General features: G+C 35.9%; 1 protein-coding gene and 1 non-coding gene across 2 annotated transcripts in view; both read left to right on the forward strand.

Annotated features, from left to right (window-relative positions):
- Bard1 (BRCA1 associated RING domain 1) overlaps positions 1-8109 on the forward strand; it is a 73998-nt gene extending 65889 nt beyond the window's left edge. The window contains exons 10-11 of the mRNA XM_070017767.1: positions 4037-4134; positions 5614-8109. Of these exons, the coding sequence (XP_069873868.1) occupies positions 4037-4134; positions 5614-5946 (431 nt within the window). The 3' untranslated portion in view covers positions 5947-8109. The remainder of the gene's footprint in view (positions 1-4036; positions 4135-5613) is intronic.
- A 12108-nt stretch (positions 8110-20217) lies between these two features.
- Positions 20218-20324, forward strand: LOC138834931 (U6 spliceosomal RNA). The gene has a single exon (XR_011374300.1). It is a non-coding gene; the product is annotated as a U6 spliceosomal RNA (small nuclear RNA).
- Positions 20325-20563: the final 239 nt, after the last annotated feature.

The raw sequence follows: 20563 nt of genomic DNA on the forward strand, positions 1-20563 counted from the left end.
TCCGGTCTTGAGGTTTGAACTCTAGGTCTGGGCTCTGTCCTTGAGCCTCTTTGTGCTCAAGGCTAGCACTTTATTCCTTGAGCCACAGTGCCACTTCTGGCTTTTTCTGAGTAGTTTATTGGAAATAAGAGTTTCATGAGAACTTTTCTGCCAAGGGCACCATGATCCTCAGATCTCAGCCTCCTGAGTAGGTGGGATTACAGTTGTGAGCCACCAGTGTTCTGTCCTTTACCTTCTTGTTTTGTAGCTCTCTTCCTGGAAACAAGTGTCTCTTTCAGTTTTCAAAGCCATATTTCTCTGTTTCCTGCATTGATTGATTGGTTGATTGATTGTTATTTTACTGTTTAAAATGGCCCCCAATTATCAAGCTTCAGTGTTGTCTTTTTTTTTGGCGGGGGGAAGGTCCGGTCATGGGGCCTGAACTCTGGGCCTGGGCACTGTCCCTTAGCTCTTCAGCTCAAGGCTAACGCTCTACCATTTGAGCCACAGCGCCACTTCCAGCTTTTTTTTTTTTTTTCTGCTTATGTGGTGCTGAGGAATCAAACCCAGGGCCTCATGCATGCAAGGCAAGCGCTCTACCACTAAGCCACCTTCCCAGCGCAGTGTTGTCTTATGTTGAAAAGAAGACTGTACCTTCCAGAGAAAATACTTATGGGAGAAGCTTTGACGAGGTCTGATTATAGTGCTGATGTCTCTAAGTTTAATGCTAATGATTCAGCACAACAGAATAGCTAAAGCATTTAAACATTGACATGAAACGAGAAATAGTGATTAGTTGACAAAAATGTTGGAAGCAAAGACCCCAGGAACCTAACCACGTAAGAGCAGTGACTGAGTATCCATAAACTCAGCATTAATTGCATCTTTATATACAACATGACTACTGCAGGTAATGACCTCAGCTGTATCAGTCTTTCTGGGAAAGGTACACATACTTAAAACAGATAGTAGCTGCTGTCATTATCTTCATAATAGTAAATTTCATTTGCTTATATTTTGATTAGTTTTTGAGATATGGTCTAGCCATAATATATAATATTTAGATATATAAAAGTAAATATATCTTAAACTATATATCATATTTCATATATATGTGAAATATATCATATCATATATAGACACACACACACATGCACACACATGTTCTCACAGAGTAACCTAGAACTCACCATGTAGTGCAGTCTGGCCTCAAATTTGTCAGCATCCCACTTGTTTCCAGAATGCTGTGATGATGGGCCTAATAATTTTTATCAGGATTTTTCCTTAGAACAACTAATTATATACTTGGTCATTTAACATTAGAAAAATCATTTTAAAAAGAAGATGGGATGGAGAAAAATTGGCTTTAAGAAACCCACTAGACACTATGTTGGAAATGAACTATACAACTTTGTTGGGAGGGAAAAACTGGGAGAGAATGAGGGAGGGGTTGACACTGTTAGGAAATGTACTCATTACTGTCTCATGTAACTAATCCCTCTGCATGTCACCTTTGCAATAAGTTTTTTTTTTTTTAAGAAATTTTGTTTTGCTTTTATTCCATAACAGTGTTAGTATGTGACTGGAACATTGGTGATCTACTCTTTTGTGTATTTCTTGAAGTTCTTTGAGCAGGCCATATGGTTTTGAGTATTTTATTTTAAATTGTGGAAAATTAAGGTTTTTCAGAGTACTGGACAATGTTTACACATATTATATTGTTCTGTTTTGCTACCAGGAAGGATATTAGACAATATGGTATTCATACATTTTATAAAATGATTTTGGCTATGGTGGCTTTGCACTAATGAAAATTCATGAGAAGGGAGTCTATGTTAAGAGGATTTACAAGTGTAAGAAGGATAAGCATGGAAGCAAATAAATTCTATTCTTACTGTACTCATTTGTGTCCAGGAAGGTAGCAATGAAATAACAGCTTGATTTTCTCTATTTTCTTAATGAAGATATATTTTTCTTTCAACTTTTAATAATTTTGTATTATATTTGTTTAATACAAAAATACAAGGAACCATAGGTCTAGTACACTGTTTCCTACTTTACTAGTAGTTTTCAATCTATTATTGTATGGAAATTATTCATACTTATAGAATATGTGCTTGGCAGTTTAATAGTTAAGGTAAGTTGTCCTACATTTTTTTGGAAATAAATTTGGACAGTTTTATTCAAAAGACAACTAATTTAGTTTTTTTTAAATTATTGTTATAAAGGTTACATATTGAGGGGTTAAGGGATAGTGTTTTCATCCTATCCCTTCCCACAAATTGTATAGTTCATTTTCATCATAGTGTCTACTGAGTATCCCTGCTGCATTTGCTTACCCTTTGTCTCTATTTTGGGCTTGTGCTTACCCCCCAAAACACAGATACAAGAGAAAAAGAAAAAAATAAACAAAAACTGTTATTTCCATTTCTTTGAATTCATTTCAATAAATACTATTTTATGTGATCAGAGGCCCTAATTTGCCTTTGTGCAAGTTTAGCTTTAACATAACTAAATTCAATGTGCCATGGAAATGAATATTTTAAAAATTGTGTTGATTTGTGTGTGTGTATATGTTTCGTTTTTGTCTCTTATTCCATGTTCTGAAGATTGACTTACAAGACAGAGATTAAATTTTTTTATTATGGAAGTTTGGGGTAATGGAAAGCTTAAGTTATAAAGCATAGGTCCAAACTAATATGAACTGTTACTAGCTCTTGAATTTCTTTCTTATCCAGTGTTAGTTTTTACTTTCAAGATAAGTACTATAAAACAAGAGAATTCTTCTTTCTCCTACACAAATGAGTATTTTTATATGAAATGCAGTGTGAGATAGTTCTGTGCTTATACCAGACTGACTGAACCATCTTCTGTCCAGAAAGGAATCCTTTACAACATAGACGGAGTTCGCAGGCCAAGCCATGGTTCTTCTGTACTAGAGTATCTTACTTTTGAATTAAGTAGAGATTAGTCAGACAAAATTTCATCACTGACATTTTCCAGTTTCCCAGTAGAATGTTAAGTCAGTATCATTCCAGCATATATTCTCTATTGCAAGTATATATTTATATATTCACAAATTCTTTCTGGTTAAGTTGTAAATCATTAGCTGTTAGGTGATTAAGGTTGTAACATTTTTAAAATCCCAGGCTATTTTAAGATTGCTAAGCATTTGGACTCTAACTCTGGAGTCTAATAAGTGGTTATGTAATTTAAAAAAATTATTCCTGCCCTCATGAAATTTCCTCAGTGAAATAACTGAGATTATTGAACAAAATAATCTCAAAGACAGCAAGTTGTGTGAAAGCTTTGTTCTGACAGTAAGGTAGTTTATTATATGCTATAGACTTTAGAACATTTCTTTCCATAGAAGCCTGTGAAATAGGTGGTAGCGTGAATTTTTGTTTCCATAGACAAGGAAGCTAAGGCTGAAATGAAGCATTTAGTTTAATTATCCCAAAGCAAATAATTGAGATAACTAAGTCATTTGACTTTAGATCTTTAATGTGGTTACCTGCCAGAAAATGCAGGAGAGAGAGAGAGAGAGAGAGAGAGAGAGAGAGAGAGAGAGAGAGAGAGACAGAGAGAGACAGAGAGAGACAGAGAGAGACAGAGAGAGAGACAGAGAGAGAGTGTGTGTGTGTGTGTGTGTGTGTGTGTGTGTGTGTGTGTGTGTGTGTGTGTGTGTGTGTGTGTGTGTGTGTGTGTGTGTGTGTGTGTGTGTGTGTGTGTGTGTGTGTGTGTGTGTGTGTGTGTGTGTGTGTGTGTGTGTGTGTGTGTGTGTGTGTGTGTGTAAGATCTTGCTTGCTTTTTGCCCAGGGTGTCCTCAAACTGTAATCTTCCATTCTCTACCTGCAAAGTAACTTGGATTAAAGTTGCAAGCCACCATGCCTTGACTCGTTTTATTATATTTTCTGTTGGCATATTGTTTTAGAACAGCCATGAAAGGGCAAAAAATAACAAGAAAACATTTAGACTTAGGCAAATTTCTTAATTTTATTGAAACATTTTTTGCCTGATTGATAATTTATTTTGGTTTGTCTTTGTTTTTTGTTAGGGGTGAAAGCTTGTTTACAAACAAAAGTATATGAAGAGGAAGAAATGTATGAAATTCCTGAAGGTCCACAGAGAAGCAGAATCAACAAAGAACTGCTGGTACTTTTTTTTCCATACAACTTTCTGTGGTCTTGTTATGACTTCATTCTGTGAACACCATCAGGGAAAACTTTGTCTGCCCTTTTTGCAAGTATAGGTGACTGATTAAAATTTTAATTATGCTTATTTCAAGCACTTGATTCTGAAAAATGATCACAATGTGCAGTAAAATCCAGAAGGCAATAATTTCCTACTGTTAATGGATTTTTGGCATCTTGAACATTCCCATAAACCTTTCAGAATCTGAGGTAAATCGCAGATGCAGGAAGGAGCTTGAAAGAAGACTTACAGCTGCTGCTCGGATTTAGTTACCATATGTCTTTATTGCCACATATTGCATTTTTAATGGATAATATTCCATTATTCTGTTGATGCATATGAGTATATTAGAAATGACAAAAGAAAATTTTTCATGGGAGGAAATTCTGAAATTTTATATTTCCATGAAACATGCAGTAGCATTTTATGGCTAATTGGATCCCTAGCCATGACTTCATAAAGGATATGCCCCAGTAATGCATCTCTGGAACCCATAGGCCCTGCTCCCACTGTAGCTGTCCAGGGACCTTAGCTTGATAGTGTGTACTTGAGTGTGGGTGTTGTATGGAAATGATGCTACTCTTGTAGCCTGGTCTTACTGACACATATATTTTATATTCTAGGAATCTTTGGGGCTTTCAGTTCCACCTAGTATGCATGCCTATCCTATTAAATGATGTTTGATGCAGTTCTTTGTTTTTCTTCTTAATACAAAGTATATTTAAATTTTTAGGAGAATAAAACGGAATAGAGATAGTGAATGAATCTAAGGAGGATACAAATATATGTAGACCTCATACTTTTATACACTTATTTTTTTGAGGGAAGCAGTACTGGTCTTTGAACTTAGGGCCTTACTTGCTCACTTTGCTTGTTCAGGTGGTGTTCTACCCACTTGAGCCACACATTCGCCTGTATTTTTGCTGGTAATTTTGGAAAGAAAGTCTCAAGCCAAGATCCTTTAGATCAGCCTCTTAAGTAGTAGAGAGAATTACAAGCATGGCCACTACCATTCTTTTTATTTATTTATTTATTTATTTTTGTCGGTTGTGGGGCTTAAACTCTGGGCTTGGCCACTGTCCCTGTGCTCTTCAGCTCACGGTGAGCATTGTACTGCTTGAGCCATAGCATCACTTCTGTTTTTTTAGTGGTTTATTGGAAATAAGGGTCTCACAGACTTTCCTACCTGGGCTAGCTTTGAACCATGATCCTCAGATCTCAGCCTCCTGAATAGCTAGGATTACAGGCATGAGCCACCAACGCCGGCTTGTTTTTTTTTTTTTTTTAAATCCAATTAGTTTGATTGAATTTGTACCAGCACCAGAAATAGCTTCTTAATTACCCAAGACTATTATGTTTATGTTCTTCATTCATTTAAAATCTTCTTTCAATTAAAAAAAATTTTTGATCTGCACTTAACAAATACTTTTCTTATTTCAGTTGCCAAAGTTGTTTGATGGATGCTACTTCTATTTTTGGGGAACCTTCAAACATCATCCAAAAGACAACCTTACTAAGCTTGTCGCTGCCGGAGGGGGCCAAATCCTCAGTAGAAAACCCAAACCAGACAGTGATGTGACTCAGACTATCAATACAGTCTCATACCACGCCAAACCCGATTCTGATCAGCGCTTCTGCACACAGTACATCGTCTATGAAGATTTGTCTGATTACTGCCCAGAAAGGGTTCGGCAGGGCAAAGTCTGGATGGCTCCTTCAAGTTGGCTTATAAGCTGTGTGATTTCCTTTGAGTTGCTTCCTCTTGACAGCTAGCTGAAACTTTCACCAGATACATTTCACACTGAATTCGCACAATTTGTGACAACCCAGTCACCGCACTATTCTTGATCATTTATACTTTATAGATAAGTAGATTAATGAACATTGTTCTTTGAATTAAAAAAAATCTTATGTCAGATTAGGAATTTTTTTACTGTATCTATGCGTGTTTTTAAGAACGTTGTGGTTGCTATAGGTCGATTTCCTGAAGTATTGCCCTTGCTTAGAAAGTGCAAGGTCCTGGGTTCAATCCCAACACCCTTTGTTTTTTCTTTTTAAAACTGCCCTTTTTTAAAAAAATTTTTCATTTAGCTTTCTACTTCATTTATTAGTTATCAAAGATGAATGCAAATGTATTAGAATTATTAAATCTATAAGGTATCTCATTACTGTGCTTCAATCTTTTAATGTTCTTCTATGATAAACCATCTTTGCTTGTCACTAGCAAAAATACTTGCCACTCTTTAGTAAACAGAGAATTTATGAAGTGATTTATTTTGACTTTATTGTGATGAAAAGAGAGTATCTAATCTAACCGTGACACTATAGGTGTTAAATTCTATCTGCAGTTGTCTTTTTTTTCATTGCGTATACTATTTTATTTAGCTTTTTAAATTTTTTTTTTTAAAATTTTCTTGGATGTTTCTTCATTTTTGTCCTTTTTAAAAAAAATCTTGCATATTCTTAGAAAATCATGGTTCAAAGCATAATACCATTGTTTTGTGGTAAAAAAGAAGACAATATTAGGCTCATGGCACGTATTTCTATTGTATATATTTGCTTACTGTTAGCTATTGATTTATGACTTTATCTACTGTATAATGTGTATATCCTTAGAATATTTTAATACCAACATTTTTTACAAGGTTTTACCAGTATAGAACATTCTCTATCAAATTTCAATACATTAGATTGGAAACAGTCTTTTTCTGTAGATTTTGCTAGGTTTTAGTAAAACAATTTTTGGAAAAATCTTAGTTTCTTGCTTTTCTTTTTTCTTTTTCTTTTTTTTTTCTGCAGTACTGGGGATAAAATATAGAGACTTGCTTGTTTAAATAAGTGTTATACCACTGAGCTACACATAACCGTCTTTCAGTCTTCATTTAAGTTTTTAGGGTAGTATGTAAGCAGATGTTGATTACTTAATTTAGAACAGATTTTTCCCAGGTTCTCCAAAAGCATTAAATGTAAAGTAAGAATAAGAAGCATTTCTTGTACATATCCAAACACCTACAGGTCAAGTGGTAGACAGGGCACCACTGAGTAGCCTGACTTGGGAGCTGACTTAGTCATAGTCAGGTCCAAGTGTTCTCACTGTGAATTGACAAGATGGATTCTATAATTTTAAAATATTTTTAAGAAGCAAAATTCTTTCTTAAATCTTTCCTAGAAATTAAACATATTTATAATCTTACAGAGTAGGAAAGGAGACACTAAAAATACCTGCCAGTTTCATTCCTCAGCCAGTGAGGACAGTTTAATAACTTCAGAATAGAGACAGTATCCCTAATTTTAAAAAACGGAGTCTGCAGTTAATTAATATTTTTAAGATCCACTTACTTTTGACATTCCATGAGTCTGCTGTTGGAGGTTCTGCTGATCTTTTGAAAATGCATTTTACATCAGTGCCTTTTTGGACATAATACTATTTCATCTCAATATCTGAACAAAATAGTTTTCTGACCTTGCCCTTCTAGTGTGAATTTACTCTGAAACTCTACCATTATTAAGGTACCTGTTGCACATTTTATCCTCATGGAAATGATGAATGCCACTGTACCAAACAAATCTGAGGGGTAAGATAATGTCTGGATTAAATCATTGAAGACTGGAATTTTGGTTGTAATTTATTTATAACTGACTCCAGTAGCTTACTGCTGTCTCATAGGCCACATTCCTAGACAGATTTGTGCTTTGTTCTTCACTGTGACTCCTCAGAAAAACACAGTTGGAGTTTCTGTGCATAGTCTACGTTCACTTTCTTATCCCCCTTCCTCTCTGTGATTTTTATTTTCTTTCCCTACTATTAAATGACAATATTTCTGATTTATTTAAATATTTATTTTAAAACAGCATGTGATTTATGTTAAGCTCTTGAAATGTGGTTATACTTTTTCTGTATGGAGATCTTTATAATGATTTTTGTTTTCAATCAAATTCTGGCTCCCTTTATATAATCATTAAAGTTAACTTGTGTTTCCATGTTTCTGTGTCTTTTATAAAAGTGCCTTTTTCTGTGCATCAAAGAAAGCAATTCAGCATGATTTGTGAGGAAATCCTTCAGTTCTCTTTTTGAACACTGAACAATTAACGTTCAATTTTGAGTAGAAATACTTTAAAGTATATTAGATACTTTATTATATTAAATAAATTACTCTAACTGTACTGTAACTGATAGCTTGGCATTATCAGGGAGAGCATCTATTACAGCGATCCTTTCTTGGTTCTATTGGAGTCCAAGGGTTGGCTGTTCCACTTTATTTCAGGTCTTGGTTCCTATTATGTACAAGCTTGTAGCTTTTTCTATGCCCCCCACCCACCCCCCATCCCCTGGCCTGACTGCTGCTATGTTAGGATTTTTCTATTTCTACTAATACTTTATTATGTCTAATTTATTTTTTTTCTCTTGGCATTTCTTAAATATGGAAACCCGATAGGAAGTATGGAAGGATTATGAGTGGAAAAAAAATAGTAAATGAGCAATATGGGAGGGTTTCAATCATGCACTTGAGTTTGATATTCAAATTTTAGTGAGCATAATTTTCTGTACTCCTGCTTGGCGAATATGATAGTTAAGTGACTGCATAGATGAAGATTATGTTTCAGAGTGCTTGATATTTCCTGTGGGGATAAGAAGATTCAAGACTGGGATCTTCACATGAGGTTATTGTCTTTGTTATGGACTGGTATAAAAAAATAAGAATTATGTTTTAAAGGTTCATAGACTTTATCTGCTTGTCAAGCCAGAATAAACTAAAATGACAGGGAAAATCATTTATTTTTATAACAATCGCTATTTGAAATTGGATTCAACTACAAATTGATAGGAGAGTTTATCCATCAACCCTATTCAAAGATACCTACTTCAAACTACCAAGTAAAAACAAAGCAGTTACTTAGTCGAGAGATCTAATTTTCTCCAGTTAACTAGTGTATGTTAGCAGATCATGATGGTACACAGCTATAATCCCAGAACTGTGAAGGATGTGACAGGAGAATTAGAATTTGGAGGGGCCAATTTTGGCTGGATAATGAGATCTAGGCTAGCCTTGGGATAGGTCCTTTTATGAAAACAGAACAAATCCTCAACTGTCTTGTCTTATTAAGCTTGTAAATTAGGGTTTTTTTTGATTAAGTTATAGTTTCTTAAGGTGTAAATTACCTTTTCAGGTACTTTTCAATACCTGGAGGTTTCTGTTAGAGGTGATATAAGAGAAGAGGTGAAATCACTGGATTATTTGGATGTTGACCTGGCTTAAAGGGATACTATCTTAATACTCAGCCTGTGAGGAGAGTCCTGCAGAGGTCTTGAGGTCCTTTAGATTAGTTTACTTATCATCCATCCTCTGAATCTTCAGTTACAAAATATGTGATATATGGTTCTTTTATGAATGTCGTGTACTGAGCACATGATAGATACATACAGGTTCACCCTCCAGGACTATTGCAAGTGAGCGGGCTCAGAGGTGTCTCTACAAGCAACTCTTCTCAGTTTGCAGGAATCCAGGCTGTTGTCACCCTCCTAGCTCTACTGCTGGCATTTAACAAGGACCTGGCATGTCTAATGAGTTTCTTGTCTGATCTGTTTTCATCCTCTCTGCATTGGTCATCTGTGTAGCCTCTCCTACATTCTGTTAATGTTTTGTTTAGTTTTCATCCCTGAATACATAAACTGTGGGTATCAAGACTGTTTGGGCAATGAAGTGATGTTCCTTAGGAAACCCTGGCCAAACCTTTGGTGTCACACCCCTTCTGGCCATCTTGATGAACCTTCCAGACCATGCTCTTGGGGTCACTGCAGTACACACCTCTGTAACAAAAATATGTGTTGGTATTGTTTACTTTTGATTCAAATTTGTCAGGCTGTTATGTTTTTGTTACTAATTTTATAAATTTGTCAAAACACTCCCTGTTTGTCTACTAGCTAAAATAATATGAGTTAAATGCTTTGTCATAAATTCTTGTCTTTTGAAATTCACTGATGGATATGGCTTTATTTGAATTTTTAAGTACCTCTGTATATGAAAATATTGTGTAGTTAGCTGTAGAAACATTGCCAACTACAAAAACCTCCTCCCCTAAAATAGTTCCAAAGACTGTTGACTAACAAACTTGTGTGTGGCTTTTATACTGTTACAGTTACTGAATGCCATTCAAAGGGCAAATATACCCGCAATCCCAACCACTCTCCTTTGCTCCTGTTCATTAGGTCTAAGAAACATTGGGTTCACCCACAACTCACAACTCAGGAATAAAACTGTTATTTAAGCATGCATACAATTCACCCTTAGGGCCGTGGGGGATTTATTCCCTTAGTTACTAATATCTGCATATTCTCCAGTACCTTATAAAAATGTAATAGCATTTGTACATAATTTGTGCACATCCTACCATATACATATCTAAGATTACACAGTACCATTACAAATGCTATATAAATTGTAGTTGTACTGTAGTTCAGGAATAATGACAAGAGAAAGAAATGTTGAGTACAGATGGAATTTTTTTCTGAATATTTTGGAGATTTGCTGAATTGTGGATGGAGAAACTGAATATGGAGGATTGACTAGCTTTTGGAACTGAAGGGTTAATTTCCCATGTAGTTTACTTCCCCATGTTTTCCCATATATCGATACATAGTTTCAAATATTGTATAGTATTGCCTATCAACAGTATGTCATTGTTGGGGCTGGGAAGGTGGCTCAGTGGTAGAGTGCTTGCCTTGCATGCCTGAGCCCCTGGGTTCAATTCCTCAGCACCACATAAGCAAAAAGAAAAAAAAGCCAGAAGTGATGCTGTGGCTCAAGTGGTAGAGCGCTAGCCTTGAGCTGAAGAGCTGAGGGACAGTGCCCAGGCCCAGAGTTCAGGCCCCACAACCAGACCCAAAAAACAGTATGTCATTGTTTAACCAAATATCTGCTATTGGATATTTGAATTGTTTCATTATAAGTAAAAAATGTATAAATAATATTTGGTGGGGGAAGCAAAGATTCTTAAAAATATCAAGCTAAGTCAGATTCAGACTATAATAGTGTAGAATGTACATGTTACACCTTTAAATTAAGATTTGTAGTTCCACTTAAAATATTAAAATTAGAAAATGACCTTACTTGATTGCTGTGATTTTTATGAGATAATGAGATTCAGAACACTCTAGTCCTCCCAGGATACAAACTCGCCAGGGGTGTGGCTGAGTGGATGGGAAGAATTCAGCCTTTGGTCATAACCTGAGATGCTTCTATGAGGAGTTCCTGGGTTAGGATGAGGAAGAAGCCCATGGAGTTCCAGACGATCTGGAGCCCAACATCCTGCATCTCACTAATAGCAGGGCTTACACCAAATGCATGTGTTCTTTTCCTTGTGTCATGCCACCTCCCAGGGTACCTTGCACCTGCTTTCGTCCATCAGTGCATTTGCTATTCATGGGACTGATCTGATCTGATGCATACTTATATGATCTTACTGGACTGGTCTGGGACAGTGAGGAAGGAAGAGGGTATTCCACATTTATGCCTCAATTGCCATCTCAATAGACAATACCTATTACTATGCTTTGATTTTTGAGAACAAAATGGACCTTAAACTATTTCTCATCTTGTGTCAGATAACCACAACTAACTCATCAAGTTGGTTTGCCAGCTGAAACTTACCATCACTAAGCTAAATAAGCCATATTTAAAACAGAACCAAATTGATAGGATATCCAATAATCAGTCCTGTGGCTCAGCACAAAGTGACTCTCTGTTGGGGGCCATTGTTCCATAATTGAATGTAGGAGGGGTAACAGACACCCTCAAAGGCTGAGAGAAGGAACATGGGAATAAAGGATATGATTTGGAGACATCACTAGGTCTACTTCCCACAGTTACAGGTCATTGCTTTAGCATTATTTATTACCAGAACTACCTCTGTGTCATGATCATACCATTTAGGAACTATAATTTTGATGGGAGCAACTGATGTGTGTGTGTGTGTGTGTGTGTGTGTGTGTGTGTGTGTGTGTGTGTGTGTGTGTGTGTGTGTGTGTGTGTGTGTATGTGTGTGTGTGTTTCACTGAATGGAACTGTGTGTATCTGGCTCCATGTTTTTTTTACTAATGGAACCATATGTATGTATCTGATTCCCCAAGACACAGGATTCTAAGCTAATGTATATGAAATTTGCAATAGACTATGATGATTTGCTTTAAGGTCATTGCTATTCTCATTCCAATAATCATTTCCTTTATTGTATGAATGCAGAAGCTCTGACACTTGGTGGTAAATTCAAATTACTTTCCTGCTTGTGGAGTAATGATTAACCCAGTTGATGTTTAATTTATATTAAAAGAGAATTAAAATTCTGGAAAGTGAATGAAGTCTAGAGATTTCTCTCTATTGACCTTTCTTTGGCAGATATGTGACAGAAGGCATAAAGAGCAGGCAATTGACTTTTTCACTAAGCACCTTCGTACATAGTGCTAGGCAGAGATTCACATGCAGTTATACATATGCATTTTATTCTTTACCATTAAGAAAAAAGTTTAGTTGTCAGTGTCTAAAAGAAACTGTGCAAGAGTCTGACACTCTCTGAGTAATCGGTACATTGATTCATTGAATATTTATTGAGAAGGTAGTGGATATCAGACTTTGAATAAGACCTGACCGTGGTCCACAAGTGGCTCAGTGCATTTCAATAGGCCAGTCGGAAGAATCAGTGTAACCGCATAGGTATTGTTTTTGGCCAAGCAGGGCTCAGTTATCCTGTCCAGGAGGAATGTTTCTTTGGAGCCCTGTGTACCAATGGGCCTGGCAAAGTCAAGATGACCAGTCTTTCTACCCATGACTCCTTTGGTAAAAGAACCAGTGTTGCTCTGGACAAAAGTATTTGGGGGAAAAGCATCTAAGACTTACCTTAGACACAGATAAATTAATAATCACCATGATAGATACTAAACATTTTTTAATTCCCCTTGAGTAATATTTCTAGTCTTTTTGCAGAAGGGAATGACATTCTGTCAATATTTTACCAGAGGTTTTTTTTTTTATTTTAATTAGGAATTAAAGTCAGAAATGGGAAAAGCAGCTTGCTAAAACCGTGAATTCAAAATGAGATTTGGGGGGGGGGGGCTATCCATGTTTAATTTGCTCAGTTAGCAAATTTAACCTGAAGATAATTTAAGCAATATTAAAATCTAGCCAGGCTTATTTTATCTACCTTTTAAAAAATGTATCTTTTTAGAATTCCTTGAATTTAGTCATTGGAATGGAAAGTTGATTTTAGTTCCATTTTTCTAAAGTGGATTGTTGGCATTAAAATTATTTTGCAACAAAATAATCTGTATGTGGTTTTAGAAGCCTAATAGTGCTAACAAATTTAGACAATAAAGTATCTCCATTTCATCTCAACCTTTGTCCAGAAGTCAGTCTTGTACTCTTCAGTAGTTTGTTTTGGTCTCTACCTTCTACATAGTGAGTGTATTACATTCTCTTCATTCATCCATTTAGCATTCTGCTGATTTCCTCTAGGAAAAGATAATGACTTTCGCTCTGAGTTTCCTTCTTACTCCTTACCATTCATTCCAGTAAGTCATTCAACTTCTTTCCAAGAGTTTTCATCATGACCGTGGAAATATTCTTGTTCTTTCAGGCTATTTATATAATTACATTTCTTTCTTTCTTTGTAAGCTTTTATATTTCTTCTTGAATATTTGTTATTATTTAAAATTATATCTAAACTTTTGAATCTATATCTAAATCCATTACTCATTGACATCTCTAGTCTCACAACATGTTTATTCACTGAGAGAACTCTGTTGAGATGATAGACCATTCCATTTTTCTTGGAAGGATTGAATCTGAGCTTCCCCATCTTCTTGCTCCTATTCACACTGGCTGCAGTTTGTTTTCTTCCTGATACTCTGCTTTTCACATCCTGCCAACCCCACAGTTTCTCTTCTGTTCTGAGTTCTCTGTTGTCTGCTTTACATTTATATTTTGCTGGAGTTTATTCTCCAATAGCTTCATGAAAAAATAATCAGTGAATATCTTTTCTGAAAAAAAAGATTTACATTCTGTTGCCATAACTGTTTGATTCCAAATAATTCAAAGTGCTTTCTTTAGTGAGATTTGTGGAGGTAAATCAACTTTCTGGTCTATGTCCTCTGTACTGGCACTTAGGGTGGATCTTAATTTCAACTGAGTCACCTTACCCGCCATACGTTATGTCAAGGATCCTGTCTGGTTGTCTATTGTATTATTATGGTAGGACTTCCAATCAGAAAAAGTGAAATTAAATGCAACAATGCCTTTAGCATACCCATTCTTCTAAAACCATTTATTTATTTGTTTGTTTGTTTGTTTGTTTTTGCCAGTCCTGGGGCAAACTCAGGGCATTATCCCTGAGCTTCTTTTGCTCAAGGCTGTAGCACTCTATCACTTGTCACAGCACTATTTCTGCCTTTTTCTGTTTATGTGGTACTGAGAAATTGAACCCAGGGCTTCATGCATGCTAGGCAAACACTCTACCACTAAGCCACATTCCCAGCCCTCAGAATTTCTTATCTTTCATATGTGTTTAATGGTGCTTTAGATGGAGTTAATTGGCATAATATTATTCAAAATGATGTCATCTGGTCTTTTGAAAGTAATATTTGACAAAATAAGGCTATTGCATGAGCCTTGGTACAACTTTTTAATAAAACAGCGTTTTCCCCCAAATAAATGAGAATTGGGCATGGGAATAATGCTAAGTGTCTTAGCCATCTTTTTCCCAAATTACTTAGTATATCCATAGTGCATGTGGTGTATGTGTATATGTGTATTGATAGTGAACTAATGTTCTTCCTGCTTTAGTCTCCTGAGTGCTAGAATCATAGACATGTACCAACACATTCAACCTGTTAATTTTTTTTAGTAGTAACAAGCTTTTCTTTTTTTTTAAATAAGTTTTTTATTATGAAAATACTATGCAGAGGGGTTACAATTACATGAACAAGATAATGAGTACATTTCTTATCAAGCATTGTTGCCTCCTCCTTTGTTTTTCCCCTACCATCCCTTCCCTCCCATCTCCACAACTACATCCCCCCGCCTAAATTGTAAAGTTTGTTTTTCAACATAGTGTCTTATACATCTATCCCTATTTAAACGATTTGTTATTTCCCTTCCGTTCCCCAAATTATACCAACATCAAATACAGTGAAAACAGGTATACCGTGTGGGAGGGACATACAAAGCAACAAAAAATCATGTGGTACAATATAAATACATTAGAAACAATAGCAAGAAAGAAAAAAAACTTTTGTCCTTATCTTGGGGTTCATTTCACTTAACATCATTTTATCTGACCTTTTCTGCTTGTCTCATACATATTAGTTATTGCAAATAAGGGAAACCATGGGTCCTATGTTTCTTTGGGCCGGCCTTACTTCATTTAATATAATTTTTTTCCCAAGTCTTTCCATTTCCTAACAAATGGGGCAATGTCATTCTTTCTGATGGAGGCATAGAATTCCAGTGTGTATATATACCACATTTTCTTGATCCATTCATCTACTGAGGGGCATCTGGATTCCATATCTTAGGTATGGTAAATAATGGTGCAATAAACATAGTTGTGCTGGTAGCTTTAGTGTAGTCTTGTTTGTAAACATTTGGGTAAATGCCCAAAAGTGGGATTGCTGGGTCATAGGGGAGCTCTATGTGGAGTCTTTTGAGGAACTTCCATACTACTTTCCAAAGTGGTTGAACAAGTTTACACTCCCACCAACAATGCAGTAAGGTTCCCTTCTGTCCACATCCCCTCCAGTGTCTGTTGTTATTAGAGTTCTTGATTATAGCCATTCAAACTGGAGTGAGGTGGTATCTCAATGTTGTTTTGATTTGCATTTCTTTTATGGCTAGAGAAGTTGAATATTTCTTTGTGTGTCTATTAGCCATTCTTATTTCTTCAGAGAAGTTTCTCTTTAAATCTTTAGTCCACTTATTTATTGGGCAGTTGTTTCTTTGAGGATTTGTTGTTGGGGGATTTAATTTTTAAGTTCCAGGTATATTTTAGATATGAGACCCTTGTCCGTTGTATGGCTAGTGAAGATCTCCCAATCCGTGGGCTTTCTTTTGATCTTAGCAAGCTTTTCTAATGTTTCCTAGCTGATACTTGCTTTTAGGTAATGCTAGTATATAGAGATGTAGAGATTTTCTAATTACAATTCAAAAGTAAAAGTAGTGTTCATAGGAGATCTGCTAGAATGGGAATGTAAGTCATATAAGTGTAAGGGAGGGGATAAGGATTTTTAAAAGGCCTAAGAAGAGCAAGTTATCAGTTAATAATGTCAGAAAAAGATAAAGCTATCAGTTGATGACCCACTGGTCATTTTAGGGACTGGAATATCACGCAGAAAGCAGGCTAATGCTGTACAAAGGAGAAAGAAGGAAAAAGAACAAGGAATATATGATTGCTTTTAGTGTCTTAACATTATTCTATAATTTCTTAAGAATTGGCAGGTGAGCTGATGTTCACTAGGAGGCAACCGTCTGCTTTCCCTCTGAAAGAAATTTTAGCCATTCAGATTTCATTATATCTGTGTGTTGTGCGAGTCGAGTCCTGGTTTGACTAGTAATAGAAATATTACATTCAGACAGTTGCCTGTAGGGAATATTATATAATAATTTTTTATAGAAAAGAATCCATAGATCAAGAAAGAAGAATTTAAGAGTTGACACTTCCTTGCTGACATCATACCTACTAAAATTGTCAATCTGCTTAGTATCAGGAAATAGTGAATTAAAATCTTAATAGTGAGCCATTTCCTTCTCTTATGTTGAATCTTTTCCAAAATGTTGTTCCTTTGTAATCATTTTCCTTTGTAAGTGAGCAGCACGATCACTAAAAAGAGCATATTGCTTCATTTATCACTTACTTAAAGTGTTAGGCCACATGCATGATAAAATGTGACAGAATGGAGCTCATAGCTTTATTTCCTTTTTTTTTTTTGTCATTGTGGGGCTTGAACTCTTGGCCTGGGTGCTGTCCCTCAGCTCTTCAGCTCAAGGCAAGTGCTCTATCACTAAACCATAGCGCCACTTCCAGTTTTCTGGTGGTTTACTGGAGATAAGAGGTTCACAAACTTTCCTGCCCAGGCTGGCTTTGAACCACGATCCTTAGATCTCAGCCTCCTGAGTAACTAGGATTACGGGCATGAGCCACCAATTATTTTTTCCCAATTTGTATTTGGATGTTTTCTTCCTGCTAATCTAATCATTAGGTATTTTTAAGAGGGTTTTACCCAATAGAAAAGCTTCTGCCTCTATCCCTGACTTTTATATTGAATAAAAGGCTGATTGCATTGTCTTTGATTTGCTAGTTATTTTTTTATTCTGGTTGCCACTCTCCTTTGCTCTTTAAAAAAAAATCTTCGTTTTTTGTTCAGTGGCATCTAGGCTTAGAACTCAACTTATATCCTCTCTAGTTATTTTCTAGCTTCTTCATCTCAGACAAAGCCCATGTTGTGCTCTCTCTCTCTCCCCCCCCATCTCTCTCTCTCACACACACACAGGACTGCACAGGATTCTTGGAATTGCCTATTTTTACAAAGATATCAGAAGTTCAACTACTTCAGTGAGTGGAACACTATGTGATTTTTTTTCTTCTTTTTCAATTATTATTTTTCTTTCTACTTCGCTGTCTGGTAAATTTGTCTTCAACATTCATGAAGTGTTATTGTCAAACAGTTAATAAAATTTTTATTTCCAAGAACTAATAATACTCATTGGTTCTTTGGTTCTTACTAGTAAAACAACTGTGATCTAGTGGTGTAAGCGCCTCAAGACAAGGTCTGTGGATGGATTCTGTAATGTATGTCTACGAGGATCACATGCCATTTCATTGTTTTCTATGTAATTCTCATGATAGTTTCCATTTTCTTAGTACTCCCTATTTCAGAGAAAAGAAAGCAGATGCTGAGAGTTTGACCAAGCTCATGCAGCTAAAGTAGCTTTAGTCTTTATTTTGAGTTGAACTCAGATCTACTCAGTCAAGATCCCAAACTATTAATCACCTCTTTCACCATCCACATTTCTGAACTTATGGCTACTAAAGAGTCTTTGAGACAAAAAATCAACTCATGAACTTAATAAAGCAACATCTGAAAAGCTGTTAAATAAAAAAAGTGGCAACATCAATACTATAGTGGTCAGTAATTGATTGATTATGGCAGGTAACCACATCTAGCACTCAGTTTCCTCATCTGAACCAGTAGGATAATAATACCCTAAATGTCCATAAAAATTAAATGGGAACCTGTAAAGTGCTTGTCAAAAAGAGGACAGTGACTTTGTAGATTATGTATGGAGAAAATCAGTCATATGGATTTGATGGCAGCCTTAACTAGTACAGGATTGGTTTCCTCTTATATAACCTGAAGTCTGGAGGCAAGTATAGTCCTTGGCTGAGATAGTAGTTTCTCCACCTTGCATCCTTGGTACAAGGTGTCCACTAAAACTCTGAACATTATATATCTGCATCTTAGATGGAAAGAAGAGAACAAAGAACCCATCTACTCTGGCAGCCACACTCTCATATCTTTCCTATGTCTTACTAGCCAGAAAGTCAAGTGTCACTCCATCTGCAAAGTGTTGGCTAACAACAAAAGTTGAACTATTAGCAAGAAAGCAAAGGGTCGGTGTGTATGTGTGTGTGCGTGGAAGCTTGATGATTACATGTATGTATTATATGCCAGAAGGAGCAGTAAAAAGAACATACACAAAATTGGGAAAGAAGAGAATGGTCCGCCATCAGTAGCAATTCTACGCCATAGTAGAAGTAGGTTGAAGAGAGAAGATGTTACTGCTATGTACAATGAAGTATGATTAAGATATGAAGGTACTTGGGCATTTCAAAATAATGACACATTTTTTTAAAGGTCATATACATGTCCTCAATTGGTTAGAGAGTGATAATAAAGCCTCTGGGTTGGGCAGAGATTCCACAGGGACTCATTACCTCTTATCCTTTGTAAGTGTAGTCCAGATAAAATGCTGACTTATTTTTCTTCTCAACTTACTCCCTTTCTTAGGGAAAAAGTGAACCAAAACCACAGAAAACCCCCTTAATAGAAAATGACTAATAACATCATTTTGGCTGTAAAATAGAAGACATAGGCATGTAGTTGGCTTCGGGTGCAGGAGGCACTGTAAGAAGCCTGTTGTCATCAGCCAGCACACTGGGTCCTTCCCCAGAGAAAGCTCTTCATGTTGGAGGTCTCCTTAACCTCCAGATGATCTAGTGATTTGCTAATGGTTGATTTCATTAGACTGACTGATCTTTAATGGAAAATACACTTTCAATGCCCAGGCTCCATTGTTCAAACCAAGTAATCAAAGGTTAATTTAACCTTGAATATATGATCAGATTACATTTAGATTATATTTGGTCTCATTTTGTTTGACAAAGCTGACTTTATCTGAGGACAAATTCAAATAGAGCTACTCCAAGTACATTTTTTTTAAGGTTGAAATAAAAGGAGAAAAAAGTAATTCTATAGAATGGTAATTTTAATGATATTGAGTTTCATTAAAAAAAAATCTAGTTGGCAATATTAAGAGCCAAGATTATAAACAACAGGTGAAAGATTTTTAAAAGCCATATTATTAATGGATTAAGTAAAATTTATGCATCCCTATAGAAGATGGCTGGAATATAAGAAAATATAGCTCATAATGGATACTATCCAAGTTTACTACTTAAAGTATCTTATAATGCAAGGAAATGGATGGAAATGATGACTGATTTTTTTCATCCATCTTCCAAAAATATGGTTATAATGTGAATTTTTAATTAAGTTCTTTATTGTGAAAATACTGTACAAAGGGGTTACAGTTACATGAGCAAGGTAATGAGTACATTTCTTATCCAGCATTGTTGCCTCCTCCTTTGTTTTTCCCCTACCATCCCTTCCCTCCCATCTCTACAACTACATCCCCCCGCCTAAATTGTAAAGTTTGTTTTTCGACATAGCATCTTGTACATCTCATAGAGTGTGAATTTAACATGACTGATCTTAAGAAAGGACTCTCTTGGGCAGCACATATACTAACATTGGAACAATAGAGAGAAGGTAAGCATGGCCCTGCGCAAGGATGGACATGCACATTTGTGCAGCCTTCCTTATTTGTACATTTATCTGAATTGGGGAAGGGAAGGGGAACAACAAAATAGTGAGACAAAGGACAATGGGTGAACCAATACAACATACTCATAAGACAGTATGTTGGAAATGAAGTGTACAACTTGTGGGTGGAGGCTGGTGGGAGGGAAAGTGGGAAAAAATAAGGGAGGGTATAACAAATTTGATAAGAAATGTACTCACTATCTTACATATGTAACTCTTCTGCACATCACCTTGACAATAAAA

This window comes from Dipodomys merriami, unplaced genomic scaffold, assembly GCF_024711535.1.
Source record: "Dipodomys merriami isolate MVZ:Mamm:240054 unplaced genomic scaffold, mDipMer1.0.p SCAF_1, whole genome shotgun sequence".
NCBI lineage: Eukaryota > Metazoa > Chordata > Mammalia > Rodentia > Heteromyidae > Dipodomys > Dipodomys merriami.